At 38.6% G+C, this 21,006-nt stretch overlaps 2 protein-coding genes across 9 annotated transcripts in view; one reads left to right on the top strand and one right to left on the bottom strand.

The window, feature by feature from the left end:
• Positions 1 to 21,006, top strand: part of Cad99C (cadherin 99C) — a 113,597-nt gene that overhangs the window by 21,520 nt on the left and 71,071 nt on the right. The gene's annotated exons all lie outside the window — the stretch shown is intronic.
• Positions 772 to 5,475, bottom strand: LOC124212058 (uncharacterized protein C15orf61). 4 transcript variants are annotated; one of them, XM_046611788.2, is made up of 5 exons: positions 5,055 to 5,475; positions 4,781 to 4,973; positions 2,095 to 2,321; positions 1,053 to 1,296; positions 772 to 969 (listed from the first exon to the last, which is right to left on the bottom strand). In XM_046611788.2, the coding sequence occupies exons 3-5, from the start codon at positions 2,179 to 2,181 to the stop codon at positions 842 to 844; spliced, it is 459 nt and encodes a 152-aa protein (XP_046467744.1). In that variant the 5' UTR covers positions 2,182 to 2,321; positions 4,781 to 4,973; positions 5,055 to 5,475; the 3' UTR covers positions 772 to 841. The 4 variants fall into 4 exon arrangements, with proteins under 4 accessions (XP_046467744.1, XP_046467735.1, XP_068993486.1 ...); XM_046611779.2 differs by lacking the exon at positions 4,781 to 4,973; XM_069137385.1 differs by lacking the exon at positions 5,055 to 5,475 and having other exon boundaries at positions 4,781 to 5,046.

Raw genomic sequence — 21,006 nt, 5'->3', positions numbered from 1 at the left:
CTTTTCTAACTACTCAGAAGCAATATACGCATACAACCGGGGTACGCGAACTGCCATTTGATGAACGCCTACAGTTGTTAATTACTCGGATAGCAATTTTTGTGATCAAACGCGTTGGTGGCGTTCAATGACACAGCATTAAAACACCAAGTTCTCATTTTAGTGCAGCGTAAATCAATCATTGAACTTTACTGCTCGGCTTCGAGCTTCTTGCCACTTATTGTCAGCCTCATGCCTAGTGGCCTGGTGCTTGTCACCAAACCACTGCACCAAGTTATAATACCGGCTCGCTCCTTCGCCTCTTTACCGTAGTTACACACTTACTTTAACCCTATGGTCTGCCTATAAATGTCAGCTGCAGGTTTTCGCCCTGCTTTACCGTGGGCGACTTAACTCATGCATATAATATGCATAATTAACAGGAATCGTTATGCCTGGCCGTTGGCCACATGCGCTTATAAATATAAATATCTATTTCAGTTGAATATCATTCTTCAGAATAGGATTGTATTGGCGCTGAACGATCCGTCGAGGATTAGTTTTGACAGTTCTTATGAAATACTGCAACTTATTAATCCACTTGGGTCAATCACAATGCACCTCATCCTGTTCGTAGTGCATGAGCGATGAATTTCTAGCTAAAACGTTTGCCAAACTGTACCTCGTACTTCAATGGAATTGCATTCAGAATCAGTTAATGCCACTTTGATATTCAGACTCAGCGAAAGGATGAATGATTTTCTAATTAAGAATGGATCAGATTTGTGGTGGCGTTTGGAATACTTTATTCGCAATAATTGGACAGCATACAAGGTGTAAAATAATTACTGTGCATGAAACGCTAATACCGGGAGCCTTTATCCTCCGGCAATAAGAAATGAATAGTCACGTTGCCATGAAGAGTTTTAACGATTTCGCGATGACGAATTAGCTGCGTGGCCGTCAGTCCATATATCAATGTAGGAATTCCTGAAAGAGATAAATTTCTGATGGTCACTGCCAGGGTAACATCGGGGGTAACTGGTCTGGATTTTACAAGTATGCTTAATTACCAAGGTTGATTATCTTGATGATCATGAAAAGGGTGTTGTCGGCACTGAGATCCTCCTTAGCTCTCTTTGTGCAGTGATACTTTAGGTAGGGATAACAACCTGTCCTCAAAACGTGATAATTGCTTTTTCCAACTGGCCAGTTGAAATGGGACATACCTCGTTGATCGTTTACCACATCAGCGTACTTCACAAAGTACGAAGTCCAAGGTGGTTCCTCAGTTTGTAGTAAGTAGCTGGTCAAAACCTACGTGAAAGCACACGAGTGATCAAATAGAGTGCGACCCATAACAGAAGGGTTATGAATCGGAGGTCGCTAATTTCATCCGTTAACTTTTGCCAAGACTCACAACTGCATCTAAAAGCAAATCATCATGAAAGTACACCGTGACGTCGGAAACATGGGGAAAAAAATGTCAGAAACTTTCCACGTGCATTATTGAACTTCAGAAAGAAAAAACGAACTTTTATATCTGGTGTGACTTGCAAATTTCCAACGGATTGTGCTATTCTATGATATTAATTATTGAACCGAATTGTTTCATCATCATTCTAGTATCAATATCTAGCTGTGTCTACCAACTGTGTAATAAAATTGCCTAACAATACCTCTATAAGTGATTAAATTAATACATTCTCTTAGTGAAACTGTCCATTCATTTTTATATGGATATAGTTATTAAAAAGTGAGACTGCGTGCCGGAAACATTATCAGCAAAACATAGTCTTTAAGTTCTCTGCTACACGATAAGTACATAGAATATTGGTAACGGTATCTTGGGATCGATTGAAGTGGATACTAACAATTTCTCCAATGGTTCCGTAATCATCCAGAACGAATTGATAATCAGTCGCGAACATCTCCAGAACTGTTAAGCGTGTATTTTTTTCTGCAGGTACTTGTGCTTAAATTGGTACAATGCAAGATACGATATAAATAGCGTTACAACGATAATTTCCATCCCGTACGATTCCTGTTATTTACAAACAGGATACATGATCCTGTTTGCTACATATACAAGACATTAGAGGTGGTATAACTCACCTCCGAAGCCAAGGGCTTATCGCCGTTGCGTATTTTCCGGGTTGGTAAAACTATCAAAGAGCGAATCCAGCTGCCTCCCGGCGCCATTTAGTAACCGGATGTCGATTCTTGTCAGTAAATCCTCGACGCTGAACGTCCCTGAGGCAATGCTGCTGCACGTCAGGACATTGAAAAATATCTTCCAAGAATAGAAGGTGGTCAGGTATCTTCTTTGCTTCTGAGTAATTCTATGGTATGATAGCCGTGCGAAGTATTACCGGCAACAGAAATTTCGCATGGTAGAGGTCAACGAAGGAAGAAAGTTTCGTACTTATATGGTGAAAGGTTTCCAAATGAATCGTTAAGTACAAATTTTACACTGCAGTGTGACACATAGCGATTTCTAGAATCTTCACTTGACTATCTGTTTTCTATTTTGTATGATCTTTGGCTATAGGTGATCAGTCCAATGTTTTAAAAATTGTCGAATTTGTCAAAGCCCTTTCAATTCTCGACTTGTTTATTAACATTTGAACTATGTATAATAAATTATTCTAGGTTAAACTAACTGCACCACGTTGCGAATCCAAGGCGTAGATTAAGACTATGGAACTATCTGGTAATATTAATATTGTCAGTTCATTGGGTGTTTAAAGCGCAGCTATGTTGTCAATAGTCTTGTTTGAAAATAATGAATGTTGATTTTCGTCAAGTGATAGCCACCTTCGGTCTGAGTCAAACTAGATTCGCTGGTATCTTCAGTTATGTATTGCAGCGTCTCACTTTTTTATTCCGAGTTCCTAAACAGTAGCATTTCTTTTTATATCATGGAATAAGAATCCACGTCCAATTTTGAAGTGCATCACTACATAAATAAATAAAACCTATCATCTCTGTAACCGGTCGAGTGAAACGATTACAAACAGTAAACAACTAAGACATCAGAGTGGCTGGTATCTATTAATAGGAATGACTTCTGGACATTATCACCTTCATACAGCTCTCTTCTGCATGATCAGGTGTCAACAAACATCGATGGTCCAGAGTGGGAACGCAATTAGGATCGTGTGCCATGGGTACAGGCATGTAGACTTGTGCTACTGCTGCCATTCTGCACTATCGTAGCAAGCCATGTCACCGGGTGTCTAGTGGGCCGGGGAGGGTGATATCCATTAACACTTGATACCTGCAAGTGATATTACTATTCGCGAAGTGTAGTCCGCGGACCATGTAATGACCCTAGATCGACATAACTTGGGATACCATTTGACTACGGGATCTGTAATTCCGAGGGTAAAAGTTTGCTCTCATTACATCGTTCGTGGAGCAGTTCATAAGGTCAGAATCGCTGACGCTCTGGTCAGACAACTCGAAAAAACTAAAATGATTCAAAAATATGCTATTAAATATTGGACATTTATACAACGATTATCAAGTCTCCTGTGCGTCATAACGCTAGGTCGCTGTGTTGCATGGCCGACTACTCACTTGAGTTTCAGAATGTAAAAAAATGTGCTAAGATGGAGTGATTTTGGAACAGGTAGTAATAGCAAGAAGTCGAGTTTAAGTTGAAGATCGATAGACCTAAACAAATATAGAGATTGCTGATGCTAAACGCCATATGGCACTCGTAACCCCAAAGGTAGATGACTTTTAAATGTATCATATTCGCATTTTTCATTTGAAAGCAACATGTTTTTACCCATTCTGATCAACCTGGGTATATACTCAGTCAATGCATAAGATGTGGAAAGTAGTAGGCTTTCGTAATAAGGGGTTGATTAATTGACAAATTTCTTAGAAAAGAGATCTTCAAGAACTGAAAGTGTTCGCATCGTTTTCTATTACGGTCAAATATCTCTGGTGAAATCGATAATTTCTTTCTTATGATTTTTAACTTCATACAAAAATGCCATTCACATACAGCAGTCACGAAAAAATTATCACAGATAAAGGATCGAGTGTTTTGTAGATGATCCCGCTAGGTCAAAAGTACTTTCGGTGTGCTTATTACAGTATATAGTAGTAGTAGAACAGCTGCGTCATATAAGCATGGTAAATAAAGATTTCGATATTAGACTTGATCTTTAGACCTTGCAAACAATGCATGTTTTACTGTGAAAAGAGATGTACAACGTGAATATAAAATTATTCCAAGTGAGGTTGAAAAGGTTGAAAAGAAACTATGGTTTTCTCATACCGTTAGTAGATATTTGGTCGGAAATGCCAGAAGCTCACGTAAATCGTATAAAAATTACGCTTATACTTCATGGATGAAAAAAGCTTAATTGTTTCAAGAGAAGTCGGTCATACACTGGACTCAGGTCCCTTTGTGAAATATTTGGCTTCTCGTATCATTTGGTACCCTGCACTTCGTGCGATATAACTACCAAGACTGCATAAGATGAACGCGAAAACAACCTGGTCCATTGACCGAATGACTTTTAACTAAGGTGAACGAATATAGGTGTAAGTGTCACAGCCTATCGGCGAGTCAACCCATTCACAACGTGGTTACAATGCTAAGCAAAAGTAAGAAGTAGAGCTGCATTTAAGTCATGCAACAAGCATGAACATTCCCGTTTAATTGAATTCAAGGTAATTGCTTTTTGATTCGACTGGTTTTTCATTTCATGTCACTGCGCGACCCTACATTATACGCTGTATGACATTATTTCGGAACGTGAATTTCTGCTCGTGACTATACCTCTTCCATCGTCCATGCAAGACACACGTACAGCTCTGACACGACGCAACATCTGCTGGACTGTAGAGCCCGCGTCGGTCGTGTCGGTCCACCTGCGACGAGTGAACGCCACGAGGACGCCATGTGACTAGAGCCATGAAACTACTACTAGGTTGGAATGCTTGACCAGCCACCGGAGTATTTGCGTTGTACTCTGGGTACGTATCGACGATGTGTAGAGACGTCGGGAGAGGATTACGATACTGATACATGTACCAGAGGCTGCTCTACTCACAATGCTTAGCGTTCGCTGGACTCAGGACTGGGCGTTATCAACGGTAGCTCTTCGCGCCATCCGTTACTTAGCCGCGCTGATCGGCGCATGCGCAGACCGTCAGACCCCCACTCTCCTCGATGGGGTCGTCAGAATCGTGGACTTACAGAGTGGTGTGCGTGCGCACGGATGCAGGCGCATTAGGCAAGCTACTCGCACACATCCGCGGGAACGCAGAATGAAATTAACACCGCCACCACGCCGGCCGTGGCTGTCGGTCGGGTTCAGCGGAACTGGACACGTCGAGTAGTAAAAAGGAAGACTGCACGGAACGGGTGAGCAAACGAGCTGGAGTGGAGAGCGAGAAAAAAGAAAGGGAGAGAGAGAGAGAGAGAGAGAATGAGAGGGGGGGGGGCAGACTGTATACTTGACCCGGAGTCTTGGCGTTGCGCGTTGCCGGAACTGACGTCACGGTACTCGCGTGCGTACTGGCGCCGAAGCACGCACGCGCATACTTGTAGCTGTGCAGCGTAACGCGGTTACTAGAAAATATTAGGATCACGTCTTACGTTAGAATGAAGCTGAAAACTTGAGATTAATAATACAAGTTCAATTTAATTTTTGAGACATCGAATTTATTCTTGATTGAGCTCGTTATACGGTTTCCTTATCGTTCGAAGATTGAATCGTACTTAATTTTATTACGTAACCTCGTCACTCTACGAAAGTCACAAAGTCTGTTCTGACATATGCTAAAATTTGAACTAGGTCATCGATCTAGTAAGAAAAAAGAAAAGTAAACGAAAACTAATTTTTAATATGGCGTTGTAAGGGAGAATCGCACTTAAAAGCTTTTATTTGCAAAATAAACGTATTTCTGACAGGCTTTGTTGGAAAAAGCTAACAGTATATCCTATAATGGTTGATGGTATTTCAACTAATTTTTCTTTAACGATGAGGTTAGGATGCTCATAGTGAAAAAATCTTCAAAGTCGTAACGTACCAAGTGATAAATAATGTCCATATAAGTAGTTATTTATGTAAATAATACACTTCACAAATTTTATTTTACAATCCGATTATCATTAATTAAGAGAATATTATATTCGTATTCAACCACTCGAATGGCCGAATGCGAGTTTTCGGATTACGCATTAAGAGATCGTAATAAAATGAATTTGCCGTTTGGCGTTCAACAATTTACAACTAATGAGATGAGATTTCCATGAAAATTAAAATCTTAAAAATTTCGCTTACTCTGTTGATAAAGTAATGAGAAAAAGTAGCGCTTTTTAGGTTCTAACTAATGTGAGTAACAATTTGGTTTTTCTGTATTTCGACTTATGAGCTTTAAAAATTCTGGGAAATAGACTTTCGCATCCTTGATAATTCGTTATATTGTAACGCTTCCACACTCTTGATCTGTCTACTTTTTTATCCTCACTCTTTTTTGAATAATATTAGAAAGAGTTGTCAATTGAAAATTTCCTCTACTTCTATCGGTGTTAACTATGATTTTGAACCGAAGCATCGGTGGAGTGATAAAGTTTTACCATACAAACTATTCGCAGTGAATAGGGTACGATCAGTCGACTACTGCACAAGCTTTCGCCTAGTCAGCACATTGACATTTATCAGAAATCTGGGACAAGACTTGTTCAACTAACACTGGCTAAACTTGGTAGACGTGTCACGGCATTGAAGGAATATCAATTACATACAGTCGTTCTTCCTGCATGTACACGACAATTTTCAATACACTCGTCGAGAAGTTACACATTTATTTCAGTTATTCACAGTTATCATTTAACCATAGATATTAACTGATAATTTTTTTTTATTAACTCAATATTACATAAAACATGCAACAGAAATTGCCGGTTCACTAAGAAACGGAGAAAACTATGACGCGAAAATGGGCATTATCGAAGCGTATAAAAATAGGTACAATGAAGACAAATCAGGCAACGGAAAATCATCTGTTGCTGATATTGGGTCCGAAAAGGACATAACGACCTGAAAGTCGGCTAATGTTCACTTCACCATTTACACAGTAAGATAGTTCAACATATTAGTTTCAAAGATTTTCGGTAAGTCAAGGTTGATAATTGACGAAAGGACTGTACCGTCAAACTAGCCATTTCACGGAACAGAATAAATTCATTGATGAGGTAGGGTAAATAGACCAGTAAATAAATGCTCATGAAATGAAACCAGTGAATAAACAATTATGTCAAAATCACTATGTAATAGATACTTTGTTCATTTGTTGATCGCTGTTCATTCACCGGTATAGTGACTTTATCTCATGATCACGTGCAATGTCCGAAGTGGCAAAAATCGCAATTTGTATTAGGACTCCTCAATTAAATAACTTAAAAAAGGAACCACAGATCCTTATTTTCTGGAACGCGGGGTGTTTGTAAGTCAGCACGGCGTAAGCTTGGCCACCACTGCATTCTTTCAGTGGCCAGCCATTGCGAGACTCAACATCCTCCAAATCTCTCCAAACTGGACAGTGAATACAGATATAAATTTCACAGAAATTCTTTGGCCTGAAGATGAATCGACAAAAGCGAAATTGCAATTGAACCGTGACCCCGAGGTTTACAAGCGATTGACCGGATATCGGCAAATTGCTAGGTGTCGACGGTGTCCGAGGTCAGGTATGAACTTCGACCCCGATAAGAATGCCTTCTGATTTTCCCGCGTGATATATTCACGCCGTTTGCCGCGTCAATACAATATGCACGCTATCCTTGAATTCTCACGAGTTAGAAGCTGAGGCAGGTGCATTACTCTGATAAGGCTGGGTCATGTCGTTGGCCAGAGGCCAGGGATTCGGTGGAGCGATTAGCACATTCTGCTGCCTCGCACTGGTCAACGGGGAATATCTCCATTAGCTGTTTCGCGACGCACTGCTGCTCGCGCAGAAATGATTTAACGCTGTGATCCACGGTTGTATATTGCCAATGCGTTCGACCATCAACTCCAACCATGACTGCAGCTGGTAAACCATGAAACTGTGTTGGAGATCTAGAGAGTGACGTTTGTCCGACTGTTTAGATTCCCCGATTCGGAATTATGCAGTCGCAAACAAACTCTTGTGCTTCGGTTTGCACGGTAGCCACACCGTGGATAAATAATATTCGCTGATCCAATGAAAAACTTTCAATGTGTGGCCTCATCAATACATTTTTCGAGTAGGTACAGGACGTGCGGAAAAAATTTTCCGTGACCGTCGACAAGCGTGAAACTATGTAGCTACGTTAACGGAATAATTTTGCAACTCTTGCATGAAATGTGCTTGCTCGCATGGCAAATATATCGACTCTTATTTTGTTGGAAAATAGAATGCTCATTGTGTTTTGTACGGAACAAGGTAGGTGTAGATTGATCGTGATCTGAGAATCGATTCCAATCCTGAAAACCGTACCCTGGAATAAACGTACCCATTAAGATTTGCACTCGAGTTCTTTTGGTGACCGTGAAAAATTCTTCAATGATGGAGTTACAATGCTTCAGCGATTTCCGGGACTGGATGACCACTGCCAATGCCACCCATAGGGTGTCGAAGTTGACGAATGAAAATAGAAACTGGTACAACTGATGGAAGATGTCGAAATTACTGTTAGGTACTGCGTTTCTTGGAATAGAAATAGGACCATATGCAGTTCATGTACATACTCTACGATTTTCGGGTAAACTATCAATATACCTGCGTAAAATCTAAACAATCAGGAGCTGATTCAATTTCCACTTTAAGATGATGAAACCTATCTGTCTCGGCTTTCATATACTATTATACAGTAACCGCTGGAAAACCAAATTCCGTTCGATAAAAATGGAAACACCTGAAGTGCAGTTTTCGGCGTAAAATATTATCTGCTTGTTCGCTGGCGTTAGTATTATCTGCCAGGAGATATTTTCTACGGTGGACCGATTGAAATCAGACACCTCTTATATGTTCATACAATCAAGCAATCACGCTCTCCTGACTTTTAGAAATCTGGGCTTGAGAACAAAATGCAGCCAGGCGTGATGTGGTTTGCCGATAAAATTAACTCGCCACCTCGAGTGGTATGTATACGATATGCATATTACACGCGAACGGAATAACGTGTGCAGAATTCTGCAGAACGATTCATGTATCTTCTTAACAATAATGTTATGCTCGTGCCAATTCCTATTTTTTCATGAACAATTTTTTACCGGTCTCTTCATTATCTCAGTGAGTTTTATAATTAGCAACAGACGTCCTTTAATTCGCTAAAATAAAAAAAATTCAAATTTATTCCCACGTTAACCCTCAAATTTGGGGCCGAATTCGCATCTCCAACTTGAGAATCAACCACAACTTGAAAGGGGGTTAGTATAGTATAGTTGAGGTTGACCTCAACTCAAGGGTCAACTCTCGAGTTGAGGGTGCCAATTCTCCCTGAACATTGAGGGTTAACCCTGGAATTAAAGGTTTAATCTCCAAATCGAGAATCTACCATAAAATTCAGGGTTCTAAATTGAATTGAGGGTACCTAAACTTTTGGTTGGAGGATCCCCTTCGGTTATAGAAGTCCTATGCCCTATGTTATAATAATTTCAAATTTAGGAAGTATTTAAAAGTGAAGCTTCGACGGTGTATATACTAAGATACCACCAATTATTGACTGCTACGTACGGTTATCCCGAATAGCGTACGTTCGACACTAAAATCATGAGCATTTTCTAGAGCACATTGTGTAACAGAATCACATAAACACAGAGTACGCAAAACATTCATTTTTTTTTACAAAGAATCCACTATCTAGAAACCATCAAAATTGATTATGGCTAACAGTGGTTTCGTTGATCGATCGATTAAAAAATTATACACCTCGTACTCGGTTGCGACGCCCTGTAACATACCAAGAGGTAAACAAAATTATAAATGGTTAGGGCCGTAACAGGTCGAGATGGCCTGGATTCTCCCACGTACCACGTCTAGTTCCCTCGATATTATATGTAGGTGCAAGCCGTCTCGTTTCGTCTTGCCTAGTTCTTTGTAACTGAAATGATTTCTTCATGCGTATTCATTTCTTATTTTTCGTTTCGTCGAACAATGCTATTATACCGATTGTCTAATTGCATCTGTGTAGCCTTTTCATTACCATCTGTTGGTCTGTTGGGTGGAGCATTGTAGGCTTACAAGACCTTCCGCACTTGCATATTCATGATCTTTTTTCCACATCGCAATCAATGATTAGTTAACGGCCATTGTATTGCTTTGTGAAAAAAATTAGGTACCTTGAAATGAGATTCATTCGAACAAATACGTAGTCTTTATACAAACTGTGACACGCAGAAGATTATAGAATTGTAGCTGACAATGAAAGTTTTTCCGGCTCCCTTATGCTGACGGTTTATTATCTATCTCTCACTATCTCCTTGTTTGCACCTGTATTTCACGAAGTATCTTTAGTGTCATTTAACCACGACTGAAATTTTAACGATATCAGAAAGTCATTCGAATAACATATATGTACATTATACAGTCATGTTTTTGGAGTTACGAACAGAAGCTTGGATGATCACACTGAAATCAGACGTTCTATTTCGATACGTTGCAGTTAAATTTTTTTTTTAAACCAATCGAAACTCTAGTTTGTTAGTTTAAGATCGTTGCTGTGAAGGAGCTCATGTCGTCATATAATTTGCGTTTCTTCAGCTGCAGCCATGCAAATAATATCAGATTCGCACGGGAAACCGGAACATTTATGGAATAGAAAATAACAACAGAGATGTCCATGCTTGTATCTTTGTATGTATAATGTTAGTTACGTACACCTCCTGAGATGGACTCTGACCAATTCAAGGCTACCTGTGTCGACTGCTGTACAGGTTAAATAGATCATAGCTGACGACTACGGGGCCTTGAATCGCTCAGCATCCACCTCGTGATGTGTACCTACAGTATTACAACCAGTATAGGCATGCGTGAAGCGCGAAGGTCACTCGTCGTTGCAAAAAAGTTAGAACTTAATTTGGTATACGGATATCCCGATAGTGCGTAACATTCTACGAGAGACAGACACTCGTAGCATACTTTGTCAAACGTGACTCCCTGTCAAGTAAGATTTCGAAAATACTTTGCGATACTGGTGCCTTTGATATTTCTTGCTTTTGCCCAGTCAAATATCTTTTCAACAAGTACGAGGGTGTATTTACAATCATCTTGGATCACAGTACCGGTAAAAACTACTTCGATCACCGCCGGATATACTTTGCATAACTGTAAGATGTGCGTAACCGTTTTAAAAGACTCTGTTCGAATGACGCAATCGAACATACGTGTGAATTTTATACGTACAATGTAGTTAGACATCTGGTCAGATGTGACGTAGACGTAGGAATTCGGTATATTCTGCTTACTGTAATTATGCCTGTATGTATACGTATATTACGGCTAAGCATGCCGATTATTTCTAGAAAAGCGAAAAGTTTCTTAATTGGTCAAGTTTTTATCGTTCCTCCTCGCTGCTGTGCTGCTTCTTCCGTGCAGCTCTGTGCAAATAGTCGTGGGGATAAGAATGCATAAAATTAATTACCTAGATATGACCCTGTTCGTACAAACAGGTAGATTTAAGTTAATCTATGAGTAGAACACGACTAGATTCCAGCAGCAGTAGAAAGATAATGTCCTCTATTTGCACCAGACTGAAACTAAATTTCAAACTTTTTTATGTTTCAGGTAAGTTTGGTGGCACGAATTATATGCATTCACGATCAGCTTACAAGCAGATAGCGTTGCTATACAATTGAGGATCGTGGAAGATGCAGCGCATAAAAAACAGCGTGACGTCATAATTCGAGGGTGAATTTGCTGTATGAATTTATTGACGTAATTTTTAGTGTCTCAATCATGCATACAACTAAGTTCTAATTTCCTCTAGCACTTCATGTTTTTCAGTGAAAAAGATTTGTTTCATTTAATTTTTATTTTTTTTTTAACCTTGCTGTTAGTACCATCTCATCGCTGGTCTCGTTGACTAGTGAGCTTTGAAATCGATGAAATTATTCAGTAATGAAAGTATATACGACGTAGTAACACAAACTCTAGTTATTAGTATTCAACCAGTTGTAGCAAAAAAAAAAAAAAAAAATTAACGATTATCTGTGAAGAAAATTATCACATATATGTATAAGCTTGACGGACGATATTTTTTTCCATCGCTCTGTTTAAAAGTGCTTGTACACGATCAGCCTTTGTAATATCACTAAATTGGAAATTCTGGAATTACAGCGGTAGATAGAGTTGCGATCATTAGAATACAACGTGGAAAACTATTTACGAAACATCTACGACGTCAATTAGTTTGCTCTTAGCGTACTCAAAAGAAACAATAATTCCGGGATAACCGTGCGATAAAAAATGGGTGAAAAAAATCAAAGTAATTCGCTTTTGCAAGATAGTATTGAGATCGTCTCGTGTAAGAATTTATTGGGCATCGTTACTGTCACAATTGTCGCAAAAATTGAGTAATGGCATCGTAATCTCTGTTCGATTCGACATTTGTATATTTGTTGTAAAAAAAGCGAGTTTCTACCGATCACACGTCGTATCAATTTCCATGAATTTATGATTTTTACGTTCAATCAAAATTTACAAAAAAAAAAAAAATAAATAAAAAACAACACCCGACGCATAAAACGATGAATTTATTCCCAGCTTACTGGACGTATGCCTCGGAAATACATAAATACATCTAAGACTCCTTGAATCGCGACGTTGATGCGGCGCTTGAGGCTCGGCAAGGATGCTGGGGTATCAGATGGGCGATAGGGTGCTGCGACGTATAATAAACCGCACCACCGCAGGTTACCTCTCGGTTATTTTGATACGCGCGTACGATTTGCGGAGATAAATTACGTAACGGATCTCGTTGGCACGAACCTGCTCCTTCGTTATGCATAATTTACAATCGCCCAGCCATCCAGGATTTTTATACACACATGCAGCAGCCCGCGCCTCCATTCGTTGCACCGACGACTAGCATTCTGGTCGTGCATATGCCGCCTAGACCGTGTAACGGGACGGACATCGCACGGTGCACCAGGTTGTCGATGTCCGCACGCACACGCTCGTGTTCTGTTCAAAACTTGTGCGTATCCCGTATTAATTTTATGCGCGAGTAGCGGAGGAAATTATTATACGAACAAGCCTAACTGGTTTGTACATTTTGTTTAGTCCTGTGTTAATCCTGTAATGCATACATTTTTCCTTTCGTGCGATTCGCTTGAAATTTTGCATACGCGGGCTTTTGCGGTCGCTGATTATACGTCTGAACTCGAAATTTGAACATTCAAAATGGCTGATCCAATATCGCGGATGTAAATTCAAAAAGTTATTTTATTTTGATAAAACGCTATGTTACATGGTTTTTAGGTTCAATAATTACGAAAGCGAATGTGAATTTTGAAAATTCAAAATGGCGGATCCAATACAGTGGACAGACAAAACATAGTCAAACAATCCTGTAAAATTTTTCGGTGTGTATTAAGTATTAAGTTTGTGTAAAAATTGGCATTCATACTCACATGGTAGATTGGCAGAAAATGATTATTTCGTGAACAAGTACGAATTCCAACGATCTGTTGACATGTGCTATATTTGCAATTATTAAATAAATAAGTTTTATATTTTTTCTACATTTAGAAATATTTCAGGGACCATGTGGATCCAAAAAAGTAGTTTAATAAATAAAAAGCTGCGAAACAAAGGTGGGACGCTGAGCGTCCCGGTTGGAATCAGAGGGTTAATACACTTATAGGTGGCAGTAATAAGCCACGGTTACTTTAAATCAGTAGCTACAGTTTTCTACGTAACAAAATTGAATGCCTTTAGGAGTAAACAGTTTATTTTTTAGAAGACTAAAATTCTGGAGATTGAAGAATGGAGGGTTCGGTTGTCGTAAAACAAGCAGTTGTATTGTAAACATTTTTAGATGATTTAGAGAATCAAATCATGCCACGAGATGTATGCCGAATGTTTTTATCAATTTTATACCGACAAGATAAATCTGATTTCCCAAAAATGCAGACTAAAAATCATTACTCCGATTCGAAACGTAACCATATTTACTGCGAGCGAAGGTATGAAGCTGAAAATTTGAAGCTGCTTAGACTGCGACGGGATTTTCCCCCAATTCTGATATTTTAGAGCTCGCTTTCGCGTTTTATACCCGCATCGATAACGCAGGAAAAACGGGAAAGAGAACGGATAACATGACGTAATCCGATAGCTGTTGTTCATCGATAAAAAAGGGACGATAGGAAAAGGAAATCTCTTTCGCTAGCTGCGGTGTATTTCGCGCTGTGCGGTTAGCGTTGTGGTCTTAACTCTCACTGCAGCCTCCTCCGAAGCATATTAAGCGCAGAAGGCATCGTGTAATCTTTCTCGAGCATCTTTTCTGTGCCCAGTTCCAGCTTTCATTTTTTCGTTTTTCTCTTGGGCGAGATAATACGTCGGAACTTCTTTCGGTTGCAAATATTATCGTAGAATCCTTGAGTCTTGATAATTACACAGACATTTGTCGAGAGACGAGAATTGCTGCAAAAGGTAATTTATGTTCAATCGAATTGTGAATTCTTATAGCATTAACTGATTGAAAGATTTTTCCGATACCTGCTTGGAAAGTAGAATTTTCGAAGCCTGTGGAGCGTGCGCAAAGTGCTCCATTTCCGAACAGTGCGGTAAAATGACGTTGCGCATGCGCGCAACTGCGGTGCTCGGTTTTACACACCAGAGCCTTCTTTTGCACATGCGCACATTCGAACAATTCATTTTTACGCTCTGTGTCATTGAGCGTAAGTTACCTTAGCCCAATTTTACCCGACGTTAGTGGTTCCTTCGTTGCTTTTCAAATCAGTCTTTCCTTCGCAGCTGTTGCTAAAAAAAGCGTGTGATATCATCATGCACTCGTCGGAAATAATCCACTTTCCATAGTTATAACACAAGATATCATCTTTTAGTTTATAGGTAACCCATAATTGATCGGTTATGTGGAATTTCGTATGTAGATTCACTTCGGATTTTATCAAAGACGGAGAAAATCGTATGACGTTTCAAAAACGCTTTTTCAGGAGACAATGATTATTGCATGTTCATGTTTCATATATTTCTCACTTGTTTACCGACTGCTAGAAATATTATTGCATGAATAACGTTGATAAATGGTTTGTGTGGTATCTTAATGTTTTCAATACAACCCATGGTTAGAGATCTACCGTATCTTCAAAATAGTTCATTTTAAAACTAAATACGATAAAAAAGTCTCGATTTGATTCGAAGTTCGAGTTGTTCGACCAATTTCTTTCGAAAATACGATACTATTTATCAAAATTTCATCCTCGTTTGACAAATCAAGCTATCCATTACGATACAATACTAGTCAGTTGACCAGGTAGATAAAATTTCTCAATTTCAATTGAATGACAGTAAAAAAAAAAAAACCGAATATCATCTTGTTATATTTTGTCGTTTCAAACTGAAATATCTATATCCGTAAGATTAGATTTTCCACCGCGTGATATTAGACAAATATTGATATTATATGTGCGCAAAGTTCTAAAAGTACTTCGTACGAATTTGAAAGCTAAAACTCTCATCTGTTTTAGTATGACAAAATAAAATTTACGTTTAAAGCAATTGATTCACTACCTGCATGCAGAATATGTGTTCCGTAACCAGGGGAAAAAGTCAGGATTACGTTCGCTGAATTTGATTTTTGCGATAAGTCCTTGGCCATTTCAATAATACACATACAAACACCTACTTGCAGCTTGTTTTTCGGTGGTGTGGGTCGATTGGCAACTGAAAGGCCAAAGATCGTCAGTCTGTCAAATTGTCTATACTGAGGCTTATTCGGCAGTAGCGTACCTACGTATTCGAGAGGTGAAAGGATTTTTATTGGTGACGATAAAAACCTGTGAATAAAGGCCCGAGCAGCATATAAACGGAGGAAGTTTGCTGGATTTAGCCACATCGTGGAATCGTAGAATTCAAAGGAGCCAAAGTTTCCTTTTTAATTCATCGCAGGTACCAACAGGAACCATCGTGTTTTTTTCTCTTTCTCTACCAACTTTGACAAACTCGTTTCCACACTCATTGTCGATGTTTTAGCCAGAAAACAGATAATAATGTTGATAAAAGTCTTGGAAGCGATATTCGCAAGGATGTTTCTGTTATTTTGAACTGCCTACGTACAACGTCAATACGGAATATAATATCGAGTCATTTTAGGGAGTGACTGAACTCGTCGTTTCAATTGGTTCGAGTCTGCAACTAATGATGAATTTACTGTTGTAAAGACACATTTTAGTACTCGGTGACTGAAATATATTTCGTTATGAAAAGTTTCCATCATTTTTACTACAGCTAAAGAACATATTTAATTTGTATTTTAGAATACGAGCAACAGAGGTTGTTTGGTGATTTCGAAGTACATAACGTTTCGCAAGTGTCACCAACATCATGATCTTATCAGAGTCCCGTACCTGCCATTTATTTCAACGTATAAAATTAGTAAAGGGATATTCAAATTTATTCACACAATTATATAATTTATAACTGGACCAACTTTCCAACGGAAAGAACTTTTCTCACTCCTATGCCCTTTTCCCTTACACTTTTTTAAAACATCAGAGAATTTTCCAAAGTTGTTTCTAGTCTACTACTGCTACTAGTTTTTGTTCACCAATTTTCTCAAATTCAAATGAACGTAACGCAGGTCAGTTTATCTAATAACGCATTAACATGTGGGTAGGTATAATAACACAGGTTGGCAAGAACACACTTGTTTTTTAGTTTATATTTAAATGAGTAAATTTTGATTCTACACATCGAATGATAACCAACATCTTCATTTATTACTTATAAGGTTTGCTTTTGTCTTTTTTACGTTGATAAATAACACTGGTCAACACGATTTTTGAATCTAGATTCTATATGTCAAGATTTCACTTCTTCCAGGTAGCTAACAGAATAAAACAATATATTTATTAGATAAAGTTTGCTTTTCTATAAATCAGAACGACATATCAGATTCTTAAAAAAATTACCTATTTTCTCAAACATTTACTGTGAACAACAATTAAACGAACTTCAATTTCGTATTTAAATTTTTAAATAAAATTGATTCAAAAGTTTGTTGAATTGTTGCAAATAAATGTTTGAGCAAATGGGTAATTTTCTTAAAAATCTGACATATCGTTCCGATTTTTACACAAACAAACTTTATTTAAAAAAACTACTTATTCTTCTATTAGTTACGCGGAAGAAATCAAAATTTTACGTCTAGAAAGCAGACTCAAAATCCGTGTTGACCGGTGTAATAATTTTTGCATTGATTATGCTACAGAAATCGTCGGTTCGAACACTCGGCAAATTTTTGTGCGACCACCGTGACGAAAGAAAGTCATGACTAAATGTTATCCGATATTTCATTCCAGCGATCGCTCATTGAATCCTGCTCGACACTTGGCACGTGTGCAGACCTGCATGTTCATGCTGCTCGTATCTCGAACATCGCGTCTCTCGACTCCGCCCCTTTTACTCGCAGGGGTAAATGATAAGGCAAAATCATTTATGAACAGCTCTCAGTATACGGTGAGGTGCAATGGATGTTCGTTACGTAGGGTTCAATCACTCGAATGCTGGAAATTTTGTCCCTTTAGGCTTTTTTATTCAACTTCTGAAATTTCGAAAGGCTTTGAGAATGTCAGAAATGGACTGCGAACAGTTTGTAAATTTTCGATCCGACCGCCAATTGCTGTTATGCCTTAGAGTATGCTTCTCTGTTCGTTCTGAATTTTGCAATCTATACCGATAATCGTAAAGATAGTTGAATAGATTTTGAGATTGTTTGCTTCTAACACTTGCGAGATTTCGATTCAGAATGTGAAAGTAAGGCTCCTTGAGTTCGACGATTTCCGGTAGTAAACGATCCTGTTTCTTTCTTCTTCTGTTTTAAAACTGTGTACAAATATGTATGAAAATATAAGCGTCAAGCTATCGGTAAGATTCTCTAAAAGTTGCACCACTTTCATCTTACAAGAATTTTGAATAAAACGAGTGCAAATAATGTGAAAAACTCTGATCGCGAAACATATATCAGAAACTTGAGTAAAGCTCAACTTTGATTAAGACTTCGTAGAGATGCTGAATTATTAAATTTCAGTTTCTCAGTTGAATCATTTTCACCTAAAACTTATATTTCTTACTGAGAGTGCCGACATTTATAAATTTCAAACATGTGTTTGCATCTGGTGAAAAAAATTCTTGACTATAATACGATGGTCATGGCACACGGTAAGCTGTAATTCAACTCGTCGTTTTTGCCAACCAATTCTGTGTGGCATATGCAACCTTTCAATTTAATACGCGGTAACAGTTTTGCTAGCAGATGAAGGGGCGGATCGAGTAAAAACCGACCTCTGCGCGTGTCGAATCGCTCTGGGACTTCTGCAGGTGAATTGTAGCTGCAAATGGCATGCTGTGAATCGAATGGTGACAGAACCGAGGAAAATTTTACCGCGGTGTGAAGAATCGGATTGTGGCAGAAAGGGATTCCATAGCCACATGGGTAAATTTACAGATTTAATTTGCCTGACTCACCTGACTGCGATTCAAACGTTGTAGAATCTTTTTGTTTTTTTTGTTCAATTTATTAGAGGATGTATGATTTTTTGCAGATCTTTATTTGAAAAGGTTTGGATCTTAGCAGTCGATAAAATGTATGAAAAAGTATAACTCGAAAACTGCAGCTTGGATGAAAGAATGAAAACAGAAAAATTGTTCCGGGAAATGTTTCAGTTTTAAGAAAAATTCTGAAGTCGTAATATTCAAAAGAAAAATTATATTAAGACCGTTGAAAAATGATAGCAGATATTCAGAAACACTTCGTTTTTTAGATTCCTCGATAACCATACATTTTTTCTCGCTCGTGATTTTTGGAAATACTCGTGTATTAGACTAGAACAATACGTGTAAAAAAAAAAGACACTAATCACTAAGAATGTATCAACTTTTACGGTTTAACTGACTTTATTTTTACCTGTACCGCGAGAAATCACGAACCGAAAATTGCTGGGGTCGTGACTTGAATGCCTTCCTGTAGAAAAACGATCAAATCGATCGAGTGAATGTGGAGTGTCGAATTCGGGGAATAAATTGGAGTAATCAATTCATGCTCCGATTCCGCATTTCGTAACCGTTATCATTTCTAATGGAACGATGTCTGCAGTTCCAACGATCCAAAGATCCGCGCAACTGTACATGTTAATTGAAATTTTCCGAGCCACTCGTGTGTATCGACCGGGTAAACAGCTCACCGTCCTTACAATCATCACCCCGTCGTTTGCGACGTTCGCGGAAGGAATAACGATGCGAAATTAAACGCACTAAGCAGCTGACCGTAGAATCACGCAATTACACTTACACTGAGAGAATTTTTTAGTTCTTGTTACCGCTCAGTCCTTAACTATTTTCATTTTCTACCACAATCGAAAAATATAGTTCTAGGTAGAAAAGGAAAATTAGTTTTCTAGCTGTTACCGGAAACTCTAGTATCCGTTAATATTCTTTCTCATTGGGATCACTGTTACTATATTTTCTTGTAACTGTTGCGAAAATTTAATGCTTGTGTAACGATAAATTGACGTTAAAGCCTTATTTAACTAAAAAAGTAGAGCAAACCGAAGAAACTGATTTTCCATTGCAATTACCGGAAAAGGATCGACAATAGCGCAAAATGGTTAGGCGTGCCTCGTTTTTCGTAATTCCAACAATATTCAAACAGTTTTTTTAACGATACCTCTTTTACTGAATTTTTCCAGTTACTGTAACAAATGAAATTTTTCTCAGTGTAGGCACGGGTATTTACTAAGGAATTCGCGAAGCGGAGGGATACCCAGTATTGAAATTGGGCTCCCGGCCGATTTGAAAGTTTCACGAAACCGTTTTTCTCGAAGCCTCGGAGGTTGTGTGAATTATGTCACGAAACGCGGTTGGCGTTTGCCATTACCAAGCCTTTTACGTGGGTACATTTACGCAGTCTGCACTGTTGAGTTGACTATGAATAAGATTCCACCGCGATCCTGGATCGGTAGAAATATTTCCACAATGTCTTGTAACAGCCCAAGTAGTCTTACCGCACTGCAGAAATTGCTGCGGATCTCTTCGATGAATCCTGAGAGGTAATTTCAACGTAACTATTTTCAAGGTTTTTTCCTTTCCTTTTCTTCCAAGCAATCACGTCTAATTTGCGGCTCCGGACTACGTGATGTACGCGTTAGATAATAAATCGATCAATCTCCCGTTCCCGTTTTCACCGCCTATTCCAGTAGACGTGAAGGGAAAAATCTTCACGTATGCCAGCTGGCTTCTGCGAGTCAGCAGCTCAGCAGCTCGGTTATGTACATGCCTGCAGATAAGTGCAATGGATGGCTGTGTGAATCATTGTTTCAAATTAAGCGATGCTGCGAACATTTTCCAGATTTTTGTCGGATTTTTAAGCCGTGTTTCCACTAATACTTTACATGCATATCGATTATCACGAGTCGCTTTTTGATTTATGAGATTTTTTTCCCCTTTTTTGGGCAACAGCGATTAGATTCAAGAGAAAATATATTCTTCCCAATCCACGTTACGTAGCACTGGATGGAAAAATATATTAACTAATTTTTCTTGATACATATTGGAGTTTCTGTTGATGGGATTCGCTGCAGTTCTTCTCCCTTTATCAATTACATTGTGAATTGTTACAGTAAATTATGAGTCAATTTCGAAGAGTTTTCCTGATTGAGTTTAACGAATGGAATATCTCTCTCTGGCACTGTAAAAAAATCACTTCAAGTATGGTGGAAGATGCAATTTGACTCTGGTAATAACTTCCGTTTCTGTGGGATTTTCGTTATTTCAATTTACGATAGTTAAAGGAAG

The sequence above is a fragment of the Neodiprion pinetum genome, chromosome 1, assembly GCF_021155775.2.
Source record: "Neodiprion pinetum isolate iyNeoPine1 chromosome 1, iyNeoPine1.2, whole genome shotgun sequence".
Lineage (NCBI taxonomy): Eukaryota > Metazoa > Arthropoda > Insecta > Hymenoptera > Diprionidae > Neodiprion > Neodiprion pinetum.
The sequence above is the reverse complement of the archived record's forward strand: the minus strand, read 5'-3'. Positions and strand labels throughout refer to the sequence as shown.